This window comes from Lepidochelys kempii, chromosome 9, assembly GCF_965140265.1.
Source record: "Lepidochelys kempii isolate rLepKem1 chromosome 9, rLepKem1.hap2, whole genome shotgun sequence".
In the NCBI taxonomy this organism is placed as follows: Eukaryota; Metazoa; Chordata; order Testudines; family Cheloniidae; genus Lepidochelys; species Lepidochelys kempii.
Genome location: NC_133264.1, coordinates 40,589,937 through 40,602,861, shown reverse-complemented (window position 1 = coordinate 40,602,861; position 12,925 = coordinate 40,589,937). Strand labels below are relative to the sequence as shown.

Here is a 12,925-nt window from a genome sequence, read left to right as displayed (position 1 = left end):
ACTCCAGAGAAGCTGGAGCTATGCACATTACAAGATTGATCTGTCTGAAAAATCTTCCAAATACCCAGATGTGCAGATTAGGCAGACACACATTAAGCAGGCCCATGACTTTAAAAGAATTAATGGTTTAATCTCAATATTAATGTGGCACCTTTGCTTTGTTTTGTAATAAATTATGTACCTAAAACAAGTGTATTGGCTGAAATGTAAATTGGAAATATAGCTGAAACACACTCATTTTTCTTAATTTTAATACAGCATTCCTTTGGTGGGATCACTAAATCAGAACTACCTAATCCCTAAAACAGCTTGAAAACACCATATTTATTCAGATTTAGAAACTAAACATTCCAGTTGAAAAGGTCAGTGGCACAGACAGCATGTGCTATAAGATTGGTAACTTCTCAAATCTTCTCAGTTGTGAGACAGCTGGATAAACAAAGCATGGATCAGCTTGGTCTGGCTGTAAGCCTGCAGAGCACCTTCATCTGTAGCTTCCTGTCATTAGTAGTCCACAGAACTAAGACAACATTTGGAGAGAGAAAGGTGGTGCTGTGGATGGGTACACTGGCCTTTCACATCTCCAGACTAGAGTTGAAAAGCTTTTAATCATGAGTCAAATGAAGCTGGTGGTCATATCCTAGTCCTTAGCGGACATTTGCTCATATCACAGAACTTCATAATCTGTCATAATTTGGCATGATTGACAATATTATTCCCAGGAATATGATATAAGCAATGCCATTGCAGATCAGGAATGAGATGTATTAACAATTCTTGTCAGGAAACTTACATAGTGCTTGCCTAGCACTAGCCAGCGATGTTATTACTTCACTGAGCACAAAATACTTTTACAAATAGAGTAACATCTTTAAAAAAAATAGAGCAATTAACTCATTGATGCTTGGGTCCAAACTTTATGGTCTCTGTCCCAGCAATGAACTTATTGAACTGGCGGGGCAAAGCAGTGGCATTTTACAAATCAATGAGAATTCAGTCTTCGAAGCCCATCAAGCTTACCTGGTCAATACTAGAAAATGTGGCTTATTTTAAATGTGCACGTCACATTATTCATTCGTTGTCCATTCGGGTCTCCAGTTAGGTGCCTGTGACATGTGCTTCAGTATAACTCAACTAAAACACGACTCTGGGTTAAGCAAACAAATTTGAAGTTCTTTTCTCCTGAGCTGACAACCCTGCCATGAAACAGCTCTTCCTGGATCTCCACTGCACAACCCGGTGCATTTATTTTCTGCTAAACCAACTATCTTAGGCACAATATTGTCTCCATAGCACCAGCGCTCAGTGTCTCCAACACTGTTCTCCAACTGCCTCCTCTCTATTCTCTCTGCTCTTATCCAGTGCAATTCAGGAAATTCTTCTAATGTTAATCACCATACTCCTCTTTTTTTAATTACTTTGTACTGTGGATTTATTTTTATCTTGCAGACTGGAACAAGCGTATTGAGTATAAGCCTGGCTCTGGCAGCATACCTTTGTTTCCCAGCATTCATCTGGAAACCTGTGATGGACCTGTTTCCTCAATCCAGACCACTATTGAATTGCAAACCAATTACATTGGCAAGGGTTGTGACCGAGAGACATACTCTGAGAAATCACTGCAAAAATTATGTGGTATGTGCTTGGTTTTCAGTTTACTTATTAATTCCTTTTGTCCAGATAAAGCACTTTTCCCATAAACACAGAGACCAAGTAGCTACTGTATATGTGGTTTTACAGATGCACAATGCCCATTATAGCTAACTGGCTGGTACCCATAGGAATTAACAAGATGGCATGATGTGACATCAGAGGTAGTTCCTGCTTCTCTTTTCCACTCTCTTTTCATTACGTATTCCTATCTTATTTTCAGTTCTCCTCTCCTTCCTCTCTTCCCCTCTTTATCTTCTTTTCTTCTTCTCATCCTTCTCCCTTCCCTTCGTTCATGATGTGGATGATTTATTATTTCTATTTTGGCGGCACCTAGGGCTCTGATCCGTGTTTATCAGACCAGGAGCTGTACAAACAAATAACAGATTATTATGAAGACCTTAGCACTTCACCCACATGAAACTGTAACTCCTATTCCAATGACACTTTCTAATTTCATTGCACCAAACAAATCCACCTAAGAAATGTCATGCAGTCCTTTGCCAGAGTTTAAAAAAAAAATTGGAAAGTTTGGGAGACTATGGACAAAAGGAAAGGAGTACTTGTGGCACCTTAGAGGCTAACCAATTTATTTGAGCATAAGCTTTTGTGAGCTACAGCTCACTTCATCGGGTGCAATGTGGAAAATACAGAAGATGTGGAATATAGAAGATGTGGAAAATACAGAAGATGTTTTTATACACACAGACCATGAAAAAATGGGTGTTTATCACTACAAAAGGTTTTCTCTCCCTCCACCCCACTCTCCTCCTGGGGGGGAGAGAAAACCTGGATTTGTGCTGGAAATGGCCCACCTTGATTATCATACACATTGTAAGGAGAGTGATCACTTTAGATAAGCTATTACCAACAGGAGAGTGGGTTTAGGGGGTGGGGTGGGGAGAAAACCTGGATTTGTGCTGGAAATGGCCTACCTTGATTATCATACACATTGTAAGGAGAGTGATCACTTTAAATAAGCTATTACCAGCAGGAGAGTTGGGTGGAGGGAGAGAAAACCTTTTGTAGTGATAAACACCCATTTTTTCATGGTCTGTGTGTATAAAAACATCTCCTGTATTTTCCACAGTATGCATCCGATGAAGTGAGCTGTAGCTCACGAAAGCTTGTGCTCAAATAAATTGGTTAGTCTCTAAGGTGCCACAAGTACTCCTTTTCTTTTTGCGAATACAGACTAACACGACTATTACTCTGAAATATGGACAAAAGGTATTTCAGAGATGGATAGTTTCTACAAAAGATATTCTGACTCAGTGAAGAGTTTCCAAATGTGTTTTGCCCCTTTATTCAGTAACTCAATATAGGCTTGAACTAGATGCTCCAAATTTGTTTTGCTATGCAGGTATCACCAACAGGAAAAGTGTCCTGCTATTCTTGGAAGGCAAGAGGACTATTTAGTTAGTTATTAGTTAGTTAAGAAAAAAAGTATTTTGATACACCTATGACCTGAAATTTTTATTTCTATGTGTGGACTCTGGTATAGTTCCTGAGCATTGGAGTGGCCAGCACTCCAGCTAAAGGCTTGTGTAAGATTTTCACTTCAGGATGTCAACAGACTGTCAAGCCACACTGTAGAGCCATGTACACTTTACCTTCTGATGTCTGCAACCCCAGGGTGTGTCATTCCTAAGACTTGTATCTGAACTGCCATCAGTGTGCGGTTAGGCAGTCTACAGCTCCAGAGTGCATCTTTCCTAAGACCCATGTCTAAGCTTCCATGACATGTGTTCTAGGATACCTACAATCAATACAACTTTTCCATTTGAATTCATAACTTTTCTGTTGTACTCTATTAATTGGCTTAAATTTGCTTTGATAACACCACTGCAATGCTGCACAGATGTACAGATCAATAAACTAACCCTTTAGAAAATAATTTTGGGCCTGAAAATGTCTCGGGCAACTTTACCAAACATTTTTTAAAAATCTAAAACATTTCCCAGGCCAAAAACTTTAATTTGGGATTAAGATTATAAATATCTATCAGTTACTTGGAGCGTAAACAAGAAGTAAAAGAATGTTATTGTCCTTATAAAATCTACAGATATTAGCCTGGAAATTGCACAGCTAAGGTAACACAAACAACCATAATTTTACTCCTGTATCATAATCCAACTAACAGAGATACCACAAAAGCATGAGAAAATCTGTCTACAAGCAGCACTCATCTTCATCATATTAGTGATATTAAAACTGAGACATTGATCTATCTGGGCAACCTGTTCATAGATCAGTGGTTTTCAACCTGTGGTCCACGGACCCCCAAGGGTCTGCAGATTATGTCTCAGGGGTCTGTGAAAGGTTGTCATTAACATAGAACAGTAGTTTTCAACCTGTAGTCTGTGGACACCATGTCTGAGATTTCCAAAGGAGTTCGCCATTCAAAATTTGTTAGTGTTTTTGCAAAAGAAAAAGTTTGAAAACCATATTGATAGACGATTGTGTACCACTTTAGCTTTTAAATAAAACTAAACGTGTCTTCACATTGCAGCAAAATACTCTTGCCTTTTTCAAGACCCATTGCAGGCATCAGAAAAACATAGGTTTATATGTCTCTTCAACAAAAATTGACTTCATTTGGGTAATCATTCAGGACAATTTCACCAAAATACATATGGTTTCAGATGAAGAAGGGTTACTCTGTAAGATTTAGAAAAGTTATGTAGCAACCATATCTGGGGATATGAATCTTTTAAGGGCAGGACCCAAACTAAGTAAGTTATATGCCAGGAATGTGGGATGACAGGGATCATACATACATGCAGTATCACTGATACATGTATACAAAAGCAGAGATTCTCAGCTCAACACTCTGAGGAAACTACTTCAGCAAGCAAGACTTTAGACTTAAACTAGGTTTTGATAAGAACTTTACTCAAGGTGGAAGGTTGGTAGATTTAAGGGGCAGAGTTAAGGTTAGATGTGAGTTTCTAGGCTTTCTCGTTCAGGTGACACTTGAAAAAGAAATTCCAATCTTTCTAATGTTTGCTTTTTGAGTAAACTACGTTTTTAAAGGGCTACTTTTTCCCCTTGAGTAACTGATAAGTATTTACAGTCTTAATTCTGGGTTAACATTTTTCCTAGGAAGAATATCTGCAGGTTAAAACTGATAGAGAGAGGCACGATCATAAATACTTCAGCAGGTCTTATGGTGTTAGTGTATCCAGTAGAGGAAAGTGTTTTGGAAGACGGACAGACACAATGACTAACAATACTGTATTATTGCTTAGGTGAGAGCTATTCTCAGCACATCTATAGAGGAATAGAATCTTTAAATCCAGAAGAGAAAATAGATGGAATGCAAAATATCATTGTAAAATGGGAAAAATTCAAATGGACTCAAGGATATGCTCCTGTGTCTGGATTTCCTGTGTTCATAGAGAAGAGTAGATGTGAAAGACAGACAGACAGATACTGATGACAGGAGTTTGCTTGAAAGGGTTATAAAAGAAAATGAGTTTTGCATCAGAATTGCATTTGGAGTGGTTTAAATGCCTGTATTTAGTATTTACTGCCTGTCCCTACTTCAGAGACGGCTCATAGGAAAGCAGGTTAATTATGTTTAGAAAACTGTTTTCTCCCAGAAATGATCTGATCGTGTGTAATAGTTTGAGGAACAAATTCTTTGAAAGGAACAACCTGCATATCTTGATGTCAGTGAAGTACCATGCAATTGCAGGGAGAGTGCAATGTTGAGTGATTACAGAGAAATGATCACTTGTGCCACATAGAGCACAAGACTCTCTCAAGCCTTTGTAATTAAGGCCCCAATTGATAAATCATGTGTTCACTGCTTAGCTTATCTGGTGGACATCCAGTGAATTCAACTGCTGAAGAAGGACAAGACATTAAAATGCAGTCATTTATCTTTCTGTTCATTTATACCTGCCATTCAATGTGCCAGTGATTCACTCCCACTTTGACAATCAAGGTATGCAATGTAATTTCCAGAAAAGATCGGTGTAACAGGAGCTTTAAAAAAAAAAGCGAATCCTCAGCTCAGATGATGAAATTATGCTTCTTGACTCATTTTAAAATATAGGGAATTTGGAAAAAAAAATCTATAGTCTTCTGCAAAAGTACAGTACTCCTTCCCACCCCACCCGCTACTAAAATAACGTTTAGACTAAACAAATCAGTTAAGGCTGGACAACAGGGGATGAATGATCATGCTGCTGTTTCCCTTCTCCCAATATATTTGTATAAAAATAAAATCATAGGGAACTGCTAACATCCCCATTTGACAGATCGGGAGCTGAAGCACAGAGATATTAAGGGATTTGCCTAAGACCACCCAAGAAGTCTGTGGCAGAGCAGGGAGTTGTACCCAGGCCTCTCAAGTCCCAGTTAGTGCCCTAACCACTAGGGCATCCTTTATATGCTAAAGGTCAGCGTTGGCACAAGAACAAATTGATATAAACTGGTTGTGAACAAAGTCAGGCTGGAAACTAGAAGAAGGTTTCTAACCATCAAAGGGGTGAGGTACTGGAACAACCCCCCTATAGGAGTTGTGAGGGGAAACAACTTAATTAGTTTTAAGAAAGAGCTGGAGAAATCTGTGAGTACAACGAAGTTGCTTGTGATGGAAAGAGGCAAGGCCCAGCAGTCCTGCGGTTCACTTCTGGTTTATATCGTAAGTTCCTAAAAGCCCATGCTTCAGGGTTTCATCTGGTCACTTGCAGGGGTCAGGAAGGGACTCCCCACTGCCACACACATACCCCAAATGTATTCTGGTTTTGTTTGTTTTAATCTCCTTCCTCTGAAGAATAAGGGATGGCCACGGCTGAAGATAGGACATTGAACAAGGCACTGAGCATTCTCTGTCTCAAAGGCCTGGCTGGTTGGTTTTTGCACATGTACTCAGGGTCTAACTGATCACCATATGTGGAGTCAGAAAGGAGTTTGTCCCCAGGTCAGATTGGCATTTTTCACCATCCTCTGCCACGTGTGAGTGTGAGTGACTTGCCAGGATTAGCTGGGTGTTTCTCACTTAATCATTTCGGCACCAGGCACTGGTGCACGTTGGTCCCTCCTATTCTCTGCCTGTGGCACATAATAGTCTAATCTCCTGTGGGCCGTAACACTATGGTTTAATTTTGGGCTTAGTGTGTGGGTGCTGTGGGTGGCCTGTGATATGCAAGAGGTCAGACTTGATGATCTGCTGGTCCTTTCTGATCTTAAACTCTGTGCTTCTTGTGCAGCACCCACTAAAGTCAACGAGATCTATGGACACCAGAGGAGGGAATTAGGCCTTTAAGACAGCGTTAATAAAGGGAGGAATGACATCTCTTGACATTTGCATAGCATGAAACCATTTACATCTATTTTAATCAATAAACTGAAATACCCCTCCCTCGCCCCCCAGAAAAAACAGCAAAAAGTATTTAAAAGGTTCATATTAAATATTGCCAAACCCTAGGCAGCAGTGCATTGTGGGCTCTCTGTGAGGTAAATCTGCTACAAAAGATACCCTGAGCAGAATATTGAGGTGCTTCAATGAGCAGCTGTCTGCTGCTGTTGCCTTGTGAAACAAAGTGCTTTGTGATTTTCAGAAGGTGCTAGCTGTTGCAATAGATGATAACATACTTTATGCTGTTTTGGGGAAGACACGCCCCTTTTTTTTATTCCACCTCACACACTGTAGTTATGGTGAGCATCATGTTACTGTAGGAGAGAGCAGTTGCTAATGCTCTCAAAAACAATGTGACAGGATTGCATCTGTGTCCCTTCAACCCATATATTCTTGCCTGCATGTTGACTTTGCCCTCCTTATTTGATTCGCTATTCCTGACATGGTTGCATAAGCACAGACAGGATTTACTCCCAAATGGTTAAAGTTTTATAACTTTAGTTTGTTTTCTCTAATATAGAAACAAAAATTAAATTTGAAAAAGGGAGTGCTTCAAATGGTAATTACATATGAATTTGCATATAAGTCATATCACCAGTCATTTTTTTGTATTTTCTAGGGTTAAATTAAAATCAGGTGATTCCAAGCTACTGACAAAGTCATTGTTGAGAATTAAATATCTCATACTGAAGAAGGGAACATCTCAAGAATGTGGGTCCAACAGTTACTTAGCAGGGACCCTGTATAAACTGTGCCAAAACTCAGTAAAGCTCCATGAGATGCCACGTATTGAACATCCAAATCCAACATTGTTTTTGGAGTAAATCTCCGCACAATTATGTAAAAAGAAAAGGAGTACTTGTGGCACCTTAGAGACTAACAAATTTATTTGAGCTTGTTAGTCTCTAAGGTGCCACAAGTACTCATTTTCTTTTTGAGGATACAGACTAACACAGCTGCTACTCTGGAACACAATTATGTAGGAATTGAGTAGGAACCTCCCAGTTTGGGGCCTGATTCTCCAAGGTACTTAAGCAGGAGTCTGACTTTAAGCATTGGAGAAGCCAAACAGTGCTATCAGACACTTAAAGTCAGGCTCCTACTTAAGTACCTTGCTGGACTGGAGTCTTAGCAAGCTATTTAGGAAGCTTATTTGTTCATTTGGGAACTTTCTCACAGTTTCACTCTAACTGAAAAATTAGATCTTAGCATGATTACCCTACTAAATGTTTATTGCTGCCTCTGACCATGGTGCAGGATTAATAAAGAGACAGAAATGTTTCTCCATGATCCCAGAAATTATTTAGTACAAATCTGTTTTAGTTTAAAAACATATTTTTTCTTTAACACACAGTTCTTTGCAAATTACTTCTGTGGCCTTTTTTAAGTTTAAAAAGAAACAAAGGCTGATTCCTTTAGAAAAAGATAGTGTTACTTGTGCTGTGTGCAAGTAAAGTATTTTTAAGTGGCTTGAGCAATAAAAAAACAAATTTACAAAGTTTATTATAGATTGTGCCATCTGGATAAATTGAGTTTGTTGTTTTCCAATAGATAACATCTGTGTATTAGGCAATGCAACCTGGTGTGTTATCCACAATTACTGCTTATAAAACAAACACAGTTTGTCCTTGTGCACAGCTTCCAAATATATATTTTTAGGTTTGATGATGCTGCCACTTGGAAATGACTTTTAAATGAGATTTGTTTTAAAAAAGAAAACTTGTTAGAAATAACGTAAGGGTGGGGAAAATATCCAAGAACTTCAGAGTTATTAAATGTGACAAATTCCACCACAAAGGTGCATGTTGATTATTACAGTATGGTAATTACATTAAAAAAAATTGGCTAGGATACAGTCCCCACATACAGCTAAACACCGAATGCAACACTAGAGGTTAGGGTGTTTCTCTGCTAGTTGGTGGTATCTCATTAGTTTGAGTTGTTTTGGTTCATTCTGGGATTTCTTCTTGACACTTTCTCTTGACCAAGGCACCATCAGGAATGTACAAATTCTTCTGGGATGCCTAACCCATGCTAAATACTAACCTTGCTAACCTTACCAAGTAAAGGCTCCACCACAACAGACCATTAGTTATCTCAAAAAGCTGCCTGATAATGGTAAACCTTAAGAAGGATGCTATGTTTCCATGACCACCCAACTCTAAAGAATTTTGCTAACTTATTAAGATCTTCTACACTGTAGTATTTTCCATGTTTGTTTTTCAAATTGTCTCTCCAAAAAATGCTGGGTAGCTTATAGCCACTTCATTAAACATTCACTTTTTAGAAAGCGACTGATTGACCTCCGTCATGAGCACCCCTTCACTCTCTCTGCAGTCATTAGGGTACTTAGGGTAACAGCTATCAAGGATGTATTGTATGATACTGAGGGTAAGTCTATGCTACAAGTGCTATAGCTACAGCATTGCAGCTATGCCACTGTAGTACAGATACTTCATACAGTGATGAAAGGGGGCGTTCTGTTGGTATATCCACTTGGTAGCTATGTCAGTGGAAGAATTCTTCCATCAACCTACTTACAGCTATTGTGGGGGTCAGCTCCACTTAATTACATCACAACGGACACAACATTTTTCTTATTTACTTTAGGTGTAGATGGGGCCCAAGGGTTTTACGAGGGGACTACAAGAGTCTATTACAGTGATATAGGGTGACCATATTTCCCTATGCTGAATATGGGACGCCTGGTAAAATTACTCGTATTCAAGCTAGTCCAATGGCAATCAGTCATAGAAACGTTCAAATTAACATCAAATTGACTGAGCCCCTGTTAAAAACAAATACTGTGTAGTTGGATTCTTTTATTTACCTTCTTATCTTTAGGGCTTTAGGGCTCATGTAGAGAGGGGTAACACACACACCCCTACCCCTCATACACACACATGGGGAGGGGTCACACACACACGCTCCCGCACACCTCTCACACACCTCCCTGCCCGATGCTGTCTGAGACAACACGGGGCGCCCTCCTGAGACAACACGGGGCGGGGGACACATGCAGTCACATGCCCTCCCCTCCAGATTTCTGCCACCAGAATGTGGCCAGCAGCAGCTTTTTCTCACTGTGAGGGAGGGAAAGGATGGGAGCTGCTTCCAGCTGCAGGGAAGGAGGATGTGGGGGAGGGGAAGGGATGACCTGGCCTGTGTCCTTGCAGAGCTCATCTCTTCCCCACCTCCCCCCACCACTCCCATGTGGCTGGAAGCAGTTTGTCCCTTCCTGCACACATAGTGTCAAAAGGCAGCTAACCCCTCCAGGTTGCTGCTGGCCACCAACATAACCTAGCCGCCCCCAGCTACAGCTCGGGCAGGAAGGGGTTAAGCCCTAAGGATGCATTATGCACAGGGGCCCAGGGAACCTGACTTCAGGGGCTTTGGCAAACCCGGCCAGAAAGGTGGCTCAGCAGGGGATGAAGCAGCCCTTTGCCCCTTGGGGGCAGGACTCAGGGCAGGGGAAGGGGTGAGGAGGGTGCTAAGCCCTGGCCCAGGGGCTGCTGTGGATCCTGCAGGTTATGGGCATGAACAGGCTGGAAATCGCTTCTCTCCCCCCCCCATCCACTCCAGAGCTTAACTGAGGGGCAGAGAGGTTTCCCCTTGCCAGCGCTGTGTGGGCTTTGGCACATGCATGGCTCCGCTCCTCTTGCTCAGTGCCCTGGCCCAGAGGGTCTTGGGCTTTCCCAGGGCACCGGCCCAGCCAGAGGCAGTGGGGGAAGGAAGGAGCCTGCCAGCCAGGCTGTTGGTGAGCTCAGCGCTTCAACCAGGGGCTGGTTCTCCGCACAGTGCTGGGAGCGGGATGCACGCCGCTGGGGGGTGGGATATGTTGGAGTAGTGGGGCTGAGTGGAAGGGGTGGGGGCAAAGAGGCAAAGTAGAGAAAGGACAGTGAGAGAGGAAGCACGTAAAGGGCCAATGGGTGGGCAGCAGAGGCAACATGTAACCGGCCACCGCCTGGCACCTGCCTGCATTCACCAACCACCACAGCTCGCAGCCAGTGCCAGCCAGAAAGGGGATGGGGGGGCGGGGCCCTGCAGGCCAAGAGCTGGCACGCTTCGGGGGGAGTGGCTGGCCCTGTGCACTGCATCTTCACCCCACTACCAGCCTTATATCCCCACCCCCATCATTGGCCACTGGACCCCCCGACTCACCGCAGGTGGCTGGTGAGCAGTATCTGGCCAGCAGTAGGACCCACCAGTACTGATGCGGGGGAGACAAAAAATACAGGGCAATTTGCCCGTTTTTAAGAAAAAGTCAGGACACCTGCAGGAGGGCTTAAACGTGGGACTGTCCCTTTAAAAATGGGACATCTGGTCATCCTGCAGTTATATGAATCTTTACCTGTTTTCTAGAGATAGCATTACTAACATTCTACTATCATTGTGAATTTCTATGATGTGTTGATGGAAGGAAATTCATGCAGTCGTCTCAAACGCATGCTTATAAAACCTTGTATCACAACACATCACCATGAACTATGTACACACACCAGCAGGAAGGGGAGATTTTGAGCTTTCCATTGGGACAGAGTATTTGCTTCTTGTAGTTTCTGAAATGCCAGATGTGAAACATAAGATAATGTTAAAGCTATTTAAGATAACGAGACCATTCTATGACATTCATCTCCCCCAGTACTTGTAAAGTTGTACTCAGTGTGACCAATATATCGGGGGCGGGGGGAGGAGGGAAGAGATTTCATTAATAGCACCAATTTAAAAAAACCACAACATCAAAAACAAAACCTCTAAAACATAATACACCTTTCTGTACACTGTGTGTTGATACTGTATAAAGGTATTCTGACTGTGAAGTCAATGGGACCATTTGTGGAGTAAGATGTTGCTAAACAGGAGCAAAGGTGTCAGAATCTGGCCTATAATGAATTTAACAGAATAGCTTTCTCATCACTACCTCTTCATTATATGTCATCTGCAGGTGCATCCTCAGGTGCCATTGACTTATTACCCACTCCTAGTCCAGCAACTAACTGGACAGCTGGGCTTCTGATAGACAACAATGACATGATTTTCAAATTTGATGGAAAACAAGGAGCCAAAATTCCTGATGGAATAGTACCAAAGAATTTAACTGATCAATTCACTATCACTATGTGGATGAAACATGGACCTAGTCCAGGACTGAGAGCTGAAAAAGAAACCATTCTTTGCAACTCTGACAAGACAGGTGAGTCTATTTATTTTAAATCTTTTTGGCAGAGATCACGGTGGCATGAGTGGAGTTTTTCTTCCCATCAGTTAATATATTTTGAAAGGAAGCCATAAATCTTGAGTATTGTGTCTCTGAAAGTTTTACACATTCCTTAGTTGGGTGGTAACTGAGCTCAGTGAAAGTTTCCGCAATACTTTTGCATTTCTCAAAATTCATCTGAGGATTTTGTGGAGAGTGGTTGACAAAATGGGGAAAATTAGTTTTTAATTTTTCATGATTTAGATTTGGGAAATTAGTTTTAAGTGTTAATTGAAATCAGATTAAATATTAATTGGAAAACAGCTGACCTAATTAATCCATAAACTAAATGGATAGGACCTAATCCTCGATGGTGGTAAGCACCTGCAGCTTTCACTAAACTCATGAGGAGGTACAATTCTGAAATAAAGTAGAATGTTATGTTTGTTGGTTTGTTTGAAGTGTATATTGCTTATACAGGCAGAATTTTTATTTGAGGCAAATTCAGCTAGACAAAGCAATTATGACACTTCAGTGGTCTAAGCCTCTTTATTTGTTATATATTTTCAGAAATGAATCGGCACCATTATGCACTTTATGTGCACAACTGTCGTCTTGTGTTTCTGCTGCGTAAAGATTTTGACCAGGCTGATACATTTCGCCCAGCAGAGTTCCACTGGAAGCTGGATCAGGTACTTGGGCTCCTT

General features: G+C 41.3%; 1 protein-coding gene across 5 annotated transcripts in view; it reads left to right on the top strand.

Annotated features, from left to right (window-relative positions):
• CLSTN2 (calsyntenin 2) overlaps nt 1-12,925 on the top strand; it is a 741,922-nt gene that overhangs the window by 620,909 nt on the left and 108,088 nt on the right. For 4 of the 5 annotated variants that reach the window (XM_073359981.1, XM_073359980.1, XM_073359979.1 and 1 more), the window contains exons 6-8: nt 1,450-1,635; nt 11,967-12,215; nt 12,789-12,910. In XM_073359981.1, the coding sequence (XP_073216082.1) occupies nt 1,450-1,635; nt 11,967-12,215; nt 12,789-12,910 (557 nt within the window). The remainder of the gene's footprint in view (nt 1-1,449; nt 1,636-11,966; nt 12,216-12,788; nt 12,911-12,925) is intronic. The other variant, XM_073359983.1, reaches the window with a different exon arrangement.